This window comes from Hordeum vulgare, chromosome 6H (genome assembly GCF_904849725.1).
Source record: "Hordeum vulgare subsp. vulgare chromosome 6H, MorexV3_pseudomolecules_assembly, whole genome shotgun sequence".
Classification (NCBI taxonomy): Eukaryota; Viridiplantae; Streptophyta; class Magnoliopsida; order Poales; family Poaceae; genus Hordeum; species Hordeum vulgare.
Window position 1 is genome coordinate 555,445,825 of NC_058523.1, and position 12,770 is coordinate 555,458,594.

The 12,770-nt window shown below is 46.9% G+C and overlaps 2 protein-coding genes across 3 annotated transcripts; both read right to left on the reverse strand.

Annotated features, from left to right (window-relative positions):
- Window positions 1-2,550: 2,550 nt before the first annotated feature.
- LOC123403004 (calmodulin-binding receptor-like cytoplasmic kinase 2) lies at window positions 2,551-4,572 on the reverse strand. Its single transcript, XM_045096981.1, has 2 exons — window positions 4,101-4,572; window positions 2,551-3,973 (listed from the first exon to the last, which is right to left on the reverse strand). Exons 1-2 carry the CDS (start codon window positions 4,351-4,353, stop codon window positions 2,850-2,852), a joined length of 1,377 nt encoding a protein of 458 aa, XP_044952916.1. The 5' UTR covers window positions 4,354-4,572; the 3' UTR covers window positions 2,551-2,849.
- A 3,089-nt stretch (window positions 4,573-7,661) lies between these two features.
- On the reverse strand, window positions 7,662-11,564 carry LOC123401943 (probable E3 ubiquitin-protein ligase RHB1A). Of its 2 annotated transcripts, XM_045095808.1 has the most exons (7): window positions 11,421-11,564; window positions 11,172-11,318; window positions 10,232-10,358; window positions 9,441-9,615; window positions 9,220-9,357; window positions 8,591-8,700; window positions 7,662-8,145 (listed from the first exon to the last, which is right to left on the reverse strand). In XM_045095808.1, the coding sequence occupies exons 3-7, from the start codon at window positions 10,292-10,294 to the stop codon at window positions 8,116-8,118; spliced, it is 516 nt and encodes a 171-aa protein (XP_044951743.1). In that variant the 5' UTR covers window positions 10,295-10,358; window positions 11,172-11,318; window positions 11,421-11,564; the 3' UTR covers window positions 7,662-8,115. The 2 variants fall into 2 exon arrangements, with proteins under 2 accessions (XP_044951743.1, XP_044951744.1); XM_045095809.1 differs by lacking the exons at window positions 11,172-11,318; window positions 11,421-11,564 and adding an exon at window positions 10,571-10,785.
- Window positions 11,565-12,770: the final 1,206 nt, after the last annotated feature.

Sequence of the window (12,770 nt, forward strand, 5' to 3'; positions counted from 1 at the left end):
CTTCGTCGACCGCTGCCCGCACCGCCACCTGCGCCCCCCAGGTCCTGATCTATGGGCCTCTCTCCTACGGATTCTTGGCGGTGCCTGCGTGGTTGCCGGGGCCCTACCTGCGGGTGAAGCCGGTGGAGGAGATCCGGATTGGGGGAAACCCCTTGGTTGGTCCAGGACGGCCGCGCCGACGACGACGCTTAAGGGCGCCGTTATTTTTTTTGGAGACGTCGGTATACATCTTCTCCTCTGCTCCCCTCCCTTGCCTCTCGGGTGAAAACTCTAACTCCGGTGGGCGGCGGCGGCGTCCTTGACGTCGTGACCTTCCTGAAGGCGTCGCCTTGAGGGCTGAGTGGTGGTGGGCACTGTACGGGTCCTGAACGGTTGCTGGTGATGGGCACTGCTTTGGGGGAAACCCTAGGATCTGGTCTTCCAGATCGGACGATGACGGTACTGCGGTGCCATTTCTCTCTTGGGAGCATCGTTTGTGGAGCAGCGCTGGCAGACTGAGGCAAGAGGTGGAGCGGCTTCGTCTTGCACGGAATTTCGGTGGAGCTGTCAAGTCATGCCCGGCCGACACGTGCTACGCTGAGTCATGCCTGGTTGGCACGTGCTACGCACGACAGATCTCCCGGAGTCTTCGTATCTGGACGGATGAGCGCAGGGCGATGGCGCCGTTGGGTGCCGTGGTGGCGTCGACGGATGATTGGACTGGCAAGGATGATGCGGATCTCTTTCTGAAGATGGGTCAGTGGTTCAATGATGATGGCGGCTTGTAAAACGTGTGTGTGAGGTGTGTGTTTTAGGTGTGCTACATCGGCTGTTGTTCCCGATACGTTATGTGGATGTATTGGAAACAACACCAGTCTTAGATATGTGGAGTGAGAGCACTCCACATTATCGAGTTTGTAGGTGTGAGTAGTGGCTTTGGGTGGATTGATGTATACTCTTGTTAGACCTTTATGGAATAATTAATAAAGATGACTGCATGCATCGATTGATGCAGAGGCCGAGGGTTTAACCTCCTTTTCCAAAAAAATAAAATAGCCAGTTGTAGCATGAGCCCCAAGACGCTTTGTGAATGTAGTGTGGGCCAATCTTTACTTAATAATAAAGCGGCTATCGCTTCTGTCGGAATTTCCGCCGAGGCATTTTTACAAAAAAGTCCCTGTCGTTTGGCTGAATAAACCCACAGTCCATTGTTTATAGTTGAAAAACGTTTCGTTTTTACAAAATCCCCCCTCCCCGCGGTCAGGGTCTTCCTATCCTCTCTAGAGACCACGCACGCCCACCACCGACATCTCAGCTCGGGCACGAGGAGACGAGGTCGAGGAGGGGGCGCGCTGGCGCGAGGAGACGGGGGCGAGGATGTGCAGGAGGAGCCGAGGAGGCAAGGGAGCTCCCAGCCGATCATCGGCTTCGGCGAGGAGGCGACCAGCTGGTCGTCGGCTTCGGTGAGGAGGTGAGGGAGCTCGGCTAGCCTTGTCGCCGGTGACGTGAGGCCGAGGGGGCGGGGTCAAGTATGCGTAAGAGGACGCCGGCCGCCTGCTTCCGACGAGGACGCAAGGGAGCTCAGCCCTGTCATCGGTGACGAGAGGCCGTAGAGGTCACCCATCCGTGCAAGCACCGCAATCGCCCTGTCGTGCTCCTTATCCCCAAATCCGACGGGGTCCTTGGAGCGGCACCACGACAGGAACCGCAGCAGCCTCCTGCCCGAATCACTCCTCTCGCTACACGAGTCGACCACCCTCCTCACCAGGGCGGGCGATATGGCCAGGTTCAGGCGATTCAGCCAGCTTAATAACAAATGATATGTAAGTTGGTAATATAGTTCTGTTAAAATTTATATTTGGGCGATTAAGCCGATTAAATCTATGAACAGACTATATTGCATTGACTCTAGAGCCTCTGCTCCTTTGGTGGGTGTTTTGGTTGATGACGCAACTGGCATTTTTCTTCATACTGATAACTTAATTTCTCTTCCGTTGTAACGCACGGGCATTTATGCTAGTTACTAATAAAGTAGTATACACTTAAAACTTACTATTGTACATGTCGGCTATTAGGTTAACTCTAGATGACATGATAACTTCTTATAACTGTTTGTTGACTATATTATTAATCATGCTTTAATAAGCAGACTGGCTATATGTTTTTAAAAGGCGGTCCTTTAGGAACAGATTCATTAAAAAAAATTAAAGAAAATTGCTCGATTAATTAACGAAAAATCAAATAAAAACAGTCACATCATGCCCATAAAAACATAATTAAGTGGACTGGCAATATGTTGGGCAAGTCGATTTTAGGCCCATTAAGTTAATATCCAACCGTTTTCCTTCTTTTGTATTTCTCCAGCTTTATTCCTCATCCAACCATTCTTTCTCTCACAAAATTGACTTGCCCAAATTACAAATTCAATCAACTACCATATACTAGCTATTGTCCATAAGAAGACATCTCCTTCGCTAAAACGACAAGTAACTGAAAATGGAAAAGAGTTCAAAATTCAATCAACAAGCCTTCCAAGATAGGTTCTGAGAGTGATAGCAAATTGGTGTTGAGTGATAGCAAATCGTAACCATATTAATTTGTTTGTACAAGTCAATCAGCCTTCCAAGATAGGTTTCTTCTAAGAAAAGTATCATGAAGAGTCACACAACATTCTCTAATACAAACTATAATTCGTGTAAATTTGTATGAGTACGTACTACATCAAGTGTTTAATTACACTCGCTTGTGTTCATGGTCAATTGGCCCATTTGATCAAGTCTTTAAAGCTAGTAGCTCACGTGTCGTGTTCCCAAAAATAAAGGAAAACAAATATTCACATGAATGAAGATGGCCAAATCAAAAAAATAAAATTACATCCGGCAGAAATCGCCGGTGGTGCTGGTGCCGGTGCTGGCGCTGGAGGAGCTGGCCCGATCGGAGAAGGCGTCGGCGGCGGCGGCCATGGCGGACATCGTGTCCCTGTATGTCTTCCTGACGGCCCAGAGCGCGCGGCAGCAGTCGTCCATGCTGGGCCGCTCGTCCCTGACTGGCCCCATGCACCGGAACGCCAGCTCCAGCACGGCCTCCACGGCCGTGGTCGCCGCGCTGGTCCGCAGCAGGCACGGGTCCAGCACGTCCTCCGCCGCCCGCCCCTCCACGAGCTTCCGCATCGCCCACCTCGCCGTCAGCCGCTCCTTCATCTCCCGCTTCGGCTCGATGGGCCGCCGCCCGGACACCATCTCGACGAGGAGGACGCCGAAGGAGTAGACGTCGCTCCGGTCCGTGAGCTGGCATGTCTTGAGGTACTCCGGGTCGAGGTACCCCGCGGTGCCCTTGACCTGCGTCGACACGTGCCTCGCTCCCCCGTCGCCGTGGCCGAGGCCGCCGGCGCCGAGGCGCGCGAAGCCGAAGTCGGCCACCTTGGCGCGCAGCGAGGCGGTGAGGAGGATGTTGGAGGACTTGATGTCGCGGTGGATGATGGGGTGGTCGGAGTACATGTGCAGGTATGTGACGGCGTGGGCGACGTCGATGGCGACGTCGAGGCGGGCGGCGAGCTCGAGGAAGCGGCCGTGGCGGCGGTCGAGGTGCTCGCGGAGGGTGCCGTTGGGGACGTGCTCGATGACCACCACCCGCTCCTCGCCGTGCTCCAGGTAGCCGTAGAAGCGGACGAGGCTCTGGTGCTCGATGCGCGCCATGATCTTCACCTCGCTCCGGAACTCCACGTCCACGTGCGGGTTCTGCATCCGCTGCTTGGCGCGCTTGACGGCGACCACCGTGCCGTCGGGGAGCACGCCCTTGTACACGGCCCCGAAGCCGCCCTGCCCGATCTTGAGCGCCGGCGAGAAGTTGCTGGTCGCCTTGAGGATCTCCTCCATGGTGAACACGGAGCTCTGGAACTCGTACTGCGTCTGCGACCCGCTCCTCCGCGCTCCGCCGTACAGCCCTCCTCCTGCTCCCCGGAGCATCGACGCCCGCCCGGTGCCGTAGCCGAACGCTGTAAAAGCAGCACATCCAAGGTCAGCAAGGGGCCGGAAAACTAATAAGCAAGCGGATCGGCCGGCCGGCCGTCGAGAAGACCGGGATGGCAAGCAAGCAGGGCAAAGGCAAATCGAGCAGCTTACAAGGCGGCTTCTTGATGGCGTCGTCCAGCGCCGGCGGGGGTAGCTGCTTGGGCCGCTTCTTCTTGGCGGAGGTGGGAGACGACGGCGTGGACAGGGAGCTGAACCAGACGCCGATGGACCGGAACAACGACCTGGCCCGGCCGCTGCCAACGGAGAGCTGCTGCGACCACGCGGGGCTGGGCGCCGGCCCGAGCCGCTCCCGCCGGCCGGACGACGACGCCGACAGCCTCCTACGGTGGTCGCGTCCGTCCATGTCCCGCAGGCCACAACTCCAGCCAGCGAACCGGGCGGCGAAGTCGACGTACGCGCGGTTTATAGAAGAGGACAAGGCGCGGCGCGACCGTGTCCAAGGAAGGCCGGCCAGCTAGGCAGCGGTGCAGCGAACGTGGGCCCTCCTCTGACCACACAATGCGTCCCTGCACGTGGGCCCGGTCCCACTCTGCAGTGCCATCCAGGGCGCTGGACCTGGACCTGGACCGGGCAAACCGTAGCAAAGAGTGGAAGAGTTCTCTACCAACTACTGCCAAAGGGCTCAGCTTGCTCGAGCATTTAAGCGGGCGTCCCTCTCCATGGAATTAAACGTGTGCCTCTGCAAGTGGGCCGGAACACGTCGGGACCCACATGCAGTCGCTGGCGACCTTTTGCATAAACAAAGGCCCATTGGCAGAGGAGATAATTCTTCCACACTCGCCATCCCTTTGCGAGATCAGCGACGAGGATTCATATACCTAAGGACTTGTTCGGTTGAGGTGAATTTGAAGGGCATTGAGGAGGATTAAATCCTCTATAAGCCAAAATTCTTCCATATTCCCTTCGATCACCGCAGGAAAGGGATTAACCGAACTAGGCCTAAGGCATATTTAGACGTGTTTTAAGTTTAAGTAATTGCATATCTAAATCATACTTTCTCTATCCAAATTTAACTAACGTTATTTACATATAATTTTATACCAACTTAACTCTCTCTTCGCGTCACTTAATACGGGCCGGAGGGAATATATCATTGATTTTATATGAAGATTCATGCGAGTATTTCTTTTTCCTTTTTTCTTATTATGTTGATTGAGTCACTTAGATGTGCAATATTTATGACCACATCAACATGTGCCATAGACAGACCCAAATGAAGCTCATACGTGTGACACGAGACAACATGGTTCACACGTCTTTATAATCATTCATCTTGTCATATTAAACATATGACATCAGCAGTTTTTCTTTCTTATTTTGGTTTATTGGACTTAAAAATGTTTTATTACTTAAATGAATATTTCAATTAAAAATCGTTTTCATCATTAAATCCGTCTTGATGAGATCTTCAAAACTAGATCAGATATTGATATGTTTTGATGACTTTTTTTTGCCAAAAAATTTCATGATGTTTACATTTAAGTTACCACAGTGTTTACAGTAAGGCTGCCACGACATGTTTCATCTAGTTTTTTCTTCTACATTTAAAGCTATCATTGTATTTCAACTAATTTTCATGGGAATTCTTATTAATTGATCATGGCAAATTTTAGTAGTTAAACATGACAAATTAAATTCATGGATCAAGATAAATTGTAGTAATTCATCATGGCAAATTGAGTTTATAGATCATGGCAATTTTTGTATTTTAACCATGATAATTCTAGTATTTTGAACATGAAAAATATTTTTTGTATGAACAATGGCAAATATTAGTGCATGTATCATGACAAATTTAAGTAATTCAATGGCAATTTTAGTTTTTGGTTCATGGCAAATTTGAATCATTGACCATGCATTTTTAAAGTAATTGACGACATAATTTTTTGACGTATGAACAATGTTAAAATTATTCCATGCATCATGGAAAATGTTAGTAATTCTTCATGGCAAATTTAGTTTCTTAATTAATTTTTTATAACATGTCAAAATTTACTTTAAACGTAGAAGAAAAAATTGTTGAAATATATCATGGCAACTTCGGTGTAATCATGATGTCACTTTATGTGCAATAAAGATGGCAACTTTTAAACAAAAAAGTCATCGAAACATATTGATACGAGAACTAGTTTCGAAGATCTCATTGCGACGGATTTGATGATGAAAATGGTTTTTCAGTCAGATTTTTTATTTAAAAAATAAAACATTTTCAAAACTGAAAAGACGAAAGAAACCCGCTAACAGTGGCGGAGCCAGAAACTGAATATAAAGGAGGCCAAAACATGTCATATACTGTTAGAGGGGGCCAAATCATCTAAACCTAGCTAATTTTGTCTGAAAAATGAAGGATTAAGAGTACATATAGATGTATTTGTGAGAGCATAGGGGAGGCCAAGGCCCCTGCCAGCACCCCCTGCCTCCGCCACTGCCTGCTAACATCATCAATTTCGTTATTTGTGCATGTATTCGGTGACATGACCCACTCTATGATCAGGACGCGTGTGGTCTGGTGTTGCCCTAACCATACATGTGATGATTATAAACATCCTTCATTTAAGAATCACCAAGCCACACGACTTGATTTCCAACAATCATATATACAGGGCATGGCCTAATGCATTTTTGAGACTGTATTTAACTATTGATAAGATTAATAATATATGGGATATATAATGTAAAAAAAAAGCATTCAAAACTCCTTTCACATAAGAATTTGACGGCAATGCTTTTTGTAACTTGCATGTCATGTATGACTTGCACTAACATATCGCCAAAGCTGGTCTCGAAAAATACATTAAAACATTTACAGTCAAGCCCCTCAAATGGCCCCTCATATGCGAACACTTTCGGTCAGTAACCGGACAGGAGAGAGAAGAAAAAAATGACTCAACCGAATCCTCCATATCATCCCTTTACGTTTGGGTTATCTATCTCAAATATGAGAATGATATGATGGCTTGCGGAGGATTTCATATGTGCCCGGTTAGTCCGTCACATAGGATACGACCCCATCCCAAACCACAATTTTCTTTTATTTATTCATTCTTATTTTTTTCTTTCTTTCTCTCCATCAATTACGTGCAAATGACCGATATAGGAAGAAGAAAATGAAAAATGTGCATGCGTGGACGTACAAATAGGAGACCGGAAGCGTCAGCGGCCTACTACAACTACAAATATTCCGGTACAGAAGTACTACGAAAATAGCAGTTGACTTGGATATACATAACCCTATTATATGAAGATATTGCCGAGTAAATGTACTTAGGAGAGACCGTGTCAATGTCCTCGGACTGCAGCCACCTGTGGCCCAAGAGAGCAGCGCAGCATTTCATACCAAAACCGCTGGATGAAGTCTCAAGTGTGGCTTCGCTGTCACAACCAGACCTGTTCAAAGGTCAACCTTCATGGGATTACACGCAACACTAACCATGATAAATATATCACCCACAATATCCGGACAGGACAGAGAGCTGAGCTCACACATATTTGTCAACAAGAGCAACAGCATCAACTTCCCGCGGTGGATAAAATTATGCACCGCGCCGCGCCGGGAGATGGACTACTCAACAAGAAAGATAAGATGAACAGAGACAGCTCGGATCGCCAATCGGGAGAAGATTCAGGGGTAAGGATATACAAATGAAAACATAGTTCAGAAGCAGTTCTTTTATACTTGCTGTCACCCTATATCTAGTATGTGATGGTTTATACAGACGCTCAATCCGAAAACGCGACCCAAAATCCAGAAAGCATGAAAAAGAGAGCTAGATTCAAGAGTTTTCAACTAGTATGAAGTGCATATTGCAGATGCAGCCTGCTAATCCTCCTGTTACCATAAACAGCCACAGCTTGACACAAATGCTAGTATAAACGCAGGGATGGATGTTTTTTTAGAGCATATTTCTTCCAGTTTCCTTCCTTTCATTATTTCCCATTTTGTTCTCCCAAGATGCATTCCAGTAGCACCTCCACCAGATCATACTATCATATTAGGAGCAGAATAGTTGCTGGTTTTACTTCCCCCATAGAAAAAAGGACTAGTACTAAACCTCCTCGGTAGGCACGCAAGAGCTCCTAGAGAGGATCCGCCGGGGTCAACATGCTATTCGTACATCTCATCTATCAAAGTTATCTGCAACGTAGAACGAGAAGCTTTGTCAAGGGAAGGTACCATGTTTATATACAGAAATTTGTCCAAATACAGAATTATCACGAATAAGGGATTCTGAAGAAAATGACAGCCGATAGAAAATCGTCACGGATCGAATCAAAGATATGTTCACAGGCTGTCCTCTCTTTTATCCCCGGCCTCTGCATCGGTATGATGCATGCAGCCATATTAAGCAAAAAAAAAACATAAATACATTAAAATATTCATGCTGGTCAGCATCATCGGTAAGTTCCAATCTAGGCATTTTTCAGAATATACTATGGAGCATAAATACATTAAAATATACCTTTCCATGCAACATGTATAACAAAAACATAAAGAATACAGGAAATGACAGCAGAAATGGCATCCATGTGTTTCAATGGCAGTGCCTCGAGAGAGCTATATTGGGTTTTACTGTACTAACCTGGTCACAGACTGGGCAAGTCTCACTTCTCTCCATCCATTCGAGGATGCAACAGAGATGGAAATGATGGTCACATTTGGTAATGGAGCGGGGATTTTCTTCATCATATTCTGGTGAGAGGACAAAGAAAGGTTATTATAGGGAATTTTATGATCCAGCACAACATATAACTTAGATTTAGAACATCCATTGATGCAGCTTTCCTCTAATAAAAAGGTCCACTATGTGAGGTTGCATGCATTCATCTACAAGTGAACTGTTTAAGGTTCTGATAAAGTAAGGTTTATAAAAATGCAGAATTATCCATCTTATATAAATGAACAAATAATGCATACATCTGAACCAAATACAGAAAAATAACTGGAGCACCAGCACTTGTGTGACTGACAGATTCTGTAACATATCCCTCTACCGTCACTAGAGAAATAACAAATGGTTGTGTTTCAACTAAATAAGATAAATTTCCTGACCAATTTACCCTGTTAACAAGAAATCGGCAGGCTATAGGAAGAGTAGCACAAACATGTTCATCCAATTCCACAACCAAGTAAAAGACAGTATCAAGAAGTACTCAGTTCTTATCCTGGCAATATAAAGAATTATTTATCCAGGATCAAGAGAAAGAGGACCTTCGAGGCAGATTGGGCAAACATCCTCCTCCTCAGTCTTATCTTCAGGGGCACCTTTTTCACATGATTCATATTCATCCACCTTTAAAGATTCCTGCTGATCATCTGTTTTGCTTTTAATATCTGACTTCTCCAAATCTGCACATGAAAGAATTATAAGCTTGCATAACTACCAGTATTTGGTTAATTCTAATCAGCCTCAAAGTTCATAAGAACTTTACCTGGGTTTTCGGTAACTGGCAAGCTAACATCATAAGGCAATGGTGCAGGGGGCGCCCGATAAGTGTCAGGAGTGGATGTGTCCAGGTTTGTGTCAACTGCGACTATAGCAGAAGCCGGAGATGATCCATCAAAGGCAGAAGACAAAGGTTCATGCTCTTCTTGATTTTGTTGATGCTGGATAAATCAAAGCCAACGCTCTTAGCAAAATCAAGTGACTAATAATATGGAAGGTTGACAAAAACAGAGGTACCGCCTAGTCAGTATTAATCAAGACAATTTATGCAAATTATTGGAAGAAAATAGGAGGCGGTGATTTTTGCAAAAAAGGCTGTACACTACATATCACAACATTACAGGTTTACAGTAAAGCAGCATATTGTTTAGAGACTAGATTCTACAATGCCAAATCATCAAGGATCCAAGACAGGGAAATGGGAGATGCACACCGTAGGTAACATAATTTATCATGTGCATCAAAACTGCAAAGAACACAGTTAAGCTTGTAGCACTCTGCTATTATAAGCATGTGCAAGTAAAACATCAGCTAATTCTGGAACAACGGCACATGCCAGATCAACAAATGAGCATAGCGTATTACATACAACAACTTAAATATAAATATATGAGTATCGTGATTGTGGATAATCTGATTTGATCTTCCTATAAAACAAATGTAAGCCAGAGGGTAGAGACCATCCTGATGCTAATGTCAGGTCATTCCATAGTTGACAGTGGCACACAAATCAGAGAATACTGTAAATTCAAAGAGCATAAAACAGGGCCTACATACATAGATATGAACCGGTGCTCTGTCCGCTTCCGCTCTTGATGAAAAACAACAGCAGCCACCCATTCTATCCTTAATGAAAGGGCTTAATCTGAGCTATCCTCTAGCTGTTGTTTTCGTCTCTCATACCCTACAAAGAAATAAGACCATGCTGATATAAGAAAGAACAGGGAATCATGAACTGAACTAGAAATATAGCATATTAGCACAAGATAAGGCAAAATGCACCGGCACGCAACCATACAACTCTGCAGGTACCTTATTATTCTCTGGTTTACTCTAACAGAGCTGATCTCAACAACGACAGGAATGATACATCATTTGTGGACATGACCACCATACCTTCATACTACAAGCCATGCTAAACCATGCACCATACTCCATAATTTCACATTCTAGCACAGAAAATGGGCGTCGGCAGTGCCACCGGAGCTCTTAGCCGATAGCAAATCGACCAATCGAGCACGGAGCTACCTACCGATGCAGCCTTATCCCCTGCAGACAAGGCTTGCACACAACACAAGTGCACTCCCCATGTAGCCCTCACTTCAACTCATAAGCGAGAAAAGCATGGGCAAGGCCACAGCATGCCTACAGCACCAGCAAGACATGGATAGTGTGTCCAAACTCCAAACCCCCCAGCGCAAAGCGTGCAAGCAAGTGCTGGATTGCGCCCACACCCCACAGAAGCAGCCAGGCGTCACCACACAGTTAAATTCCGATCGGAGCTACGCCGACGCAGTTCACGCTGGGCCGACGGCGTGAGCCAGCTGCAACCCCCCTTGCCCCCTTCCCCTTTTTGCGTGGAGCAAGCTATGCCGCTACTCTACTCTAAATTCTAAAACCACAGCCGGATTGCCGAATCCGCGGGCGGCGAGACGGATCGGAGCTGCCCGCAAGAGGAACAGAGAGGTATCCGGGCTCGCGGAACAAGGAGACGAACCTCCAGCAGCCCGAGCAAGCGAAGCTGACGCGACGGCCTCGGACCGTAGCGACGGAGTAAGCCGACCAAAGGCCCCGACGCTCCCCCCGCTTCCTCCTTCCTTCCTCTTCCCCTGCGCAGACGGCGGACCCTGGAATTCGAGCGGACCTGGGGGAAAATCGAGCGAGAAAACAGAAATCATGCCGGGGAAAAGGGAAGGGAAATCGACGGCCGAAGCACGAGCGCGGAGTCGAGCCGGAGACCGATTACCGGCGGCGGGAGGCGCTCCGGCGCTGGCTGCTGGGGCGGGGTGGGGGTGGGGTTTCTCCGTCCGGCGGGACCGAGCTCGCTCGCTCGCTCCCCGGCTCTGGTGCTCCTCTCCTCTCCTCTCCTGTGTGGAGGGAGAGCGGGGGTGGTGCGCGGAGGTTTGCGGGATCCGGAGGGGCTTTTCTGCAAGACTGCCCCGCCTGAGTCTGTGAGTGGAGACGAGGACCGAGGAGCGATGCCTGCTCACCCAGTCAAACCTACCGCCCTCTCACTGTTCGTGGGCCCGCGTGGCCACACGGGCCCGCACGGCAGGGAGAGGGGACGGGTGGTAGCTGACACCGATAAGATCCTCCCGCACTGGCGCCTCGCTTTCTGACGTCACGCGCTGGCTTTTCTTTTCTACTTTTTCGGTTGTTTTCTGGAGAGGGGGGAAATGGGCTGGGAGATGGATGATCGGGATGCCACGTGGGCCTGGGCGCGTCGCTGACGGCGGGCCCAGGGGAGGTGCGGGAGGGCAGTCGCCGGAGAGGGAGTAGGGGCTGGTTGGCTGGGATGGGTTGGACTTTGTGATGCTAACGGGGCCGTCGACGTGGCTGTCGCCTTGACTTGACAACGATGGTGGCGTGTGTGGTTAGGTAAGCTGTTTTGTGCTACTCCTACCTTTGGTGGTTCTAGTAAGGGCATGTCCATGTACATGGTTTTATCTTTAAAATGCCACATGGAATAATTGATAATACGGAAGAGAAAGAGATCATAAAAAAAGACTTGTTAAAGAAGACAACAAATAATTTCTTAGCACAATTTGTCTCATCAAGCCTAAAAAATGATCCGTTATATATATATATATATATATATATATATATATATATATATATATATATATATATATATATATATATTTGTCATCCCTAAATTACATGTAAAATTTAAGATAAGACTATTTTATCAACTATTATACATGTTCTAAGGTACCATGGTAGAAGTTGTCCCACCACGTAGGTTGATTTCACTTGTAATTATTATGAGAGATGAACCACATTTCCACCTCTCTATATTTCTAATGCGATAAAATTGTAAGAAACTGTTTATGCTACATATTGGTCTTTATTTTGTGTGCATGAATTGTTTTTGTATGATATGCCAATGCATATGAAGGTAGTTAGACTCCATTGTTCTGTGATATGCGTTTTCTTGTCCTCACTACTAAATTAAAAATCATTGTTAATTAAAATTGACTTTTATATACCTTAAAATTCGGGTAGATCAATTACTTGAATACTCAGTGTGGGCGTTCGCCAAGAAGTATCTTGAGCCTGTCATCATGCTCCGCATAAGATTTTGCACCTCTTCATG

Coding starts and splice junctions, on each gene's coding strand:
- LOC123403004 (XM_045096981.1), bottom strand. CDS start 4,353: ATGGACGGACGCGACCACCGTAGGAGGCTGTCGGCGTCGTCGTCCGGC. Junction 3,974..4,100: donor CGCCATCAAGAAGCCGCCTT/GTAAGCTGCTCG, acceptor CTGCTTTTACAG/CGTTCGGCTACGGCACCGGG.
- LOC123401943 (XM_045095808.1), bottom strand. CDS start 10,294: ATGGGTGGCTGCTGTTGTTTTTCATCAAGAGCGGAAGCGGACAGAGCA. Junction 9,616..10,231: donor GAGCACCGGTTCATATCTAT/GTATGTAGGCCC, acceptor TGATTTATCCAG/CATCAACAAAATCAAGAAGA. Junction 8,146..8,590: donor CTTGCCCAGTCTGTGACCAG/GTTAGTACAGTA, acceptor TCTACGTTGCAG/ATAACTTTGATAGATGAGAT.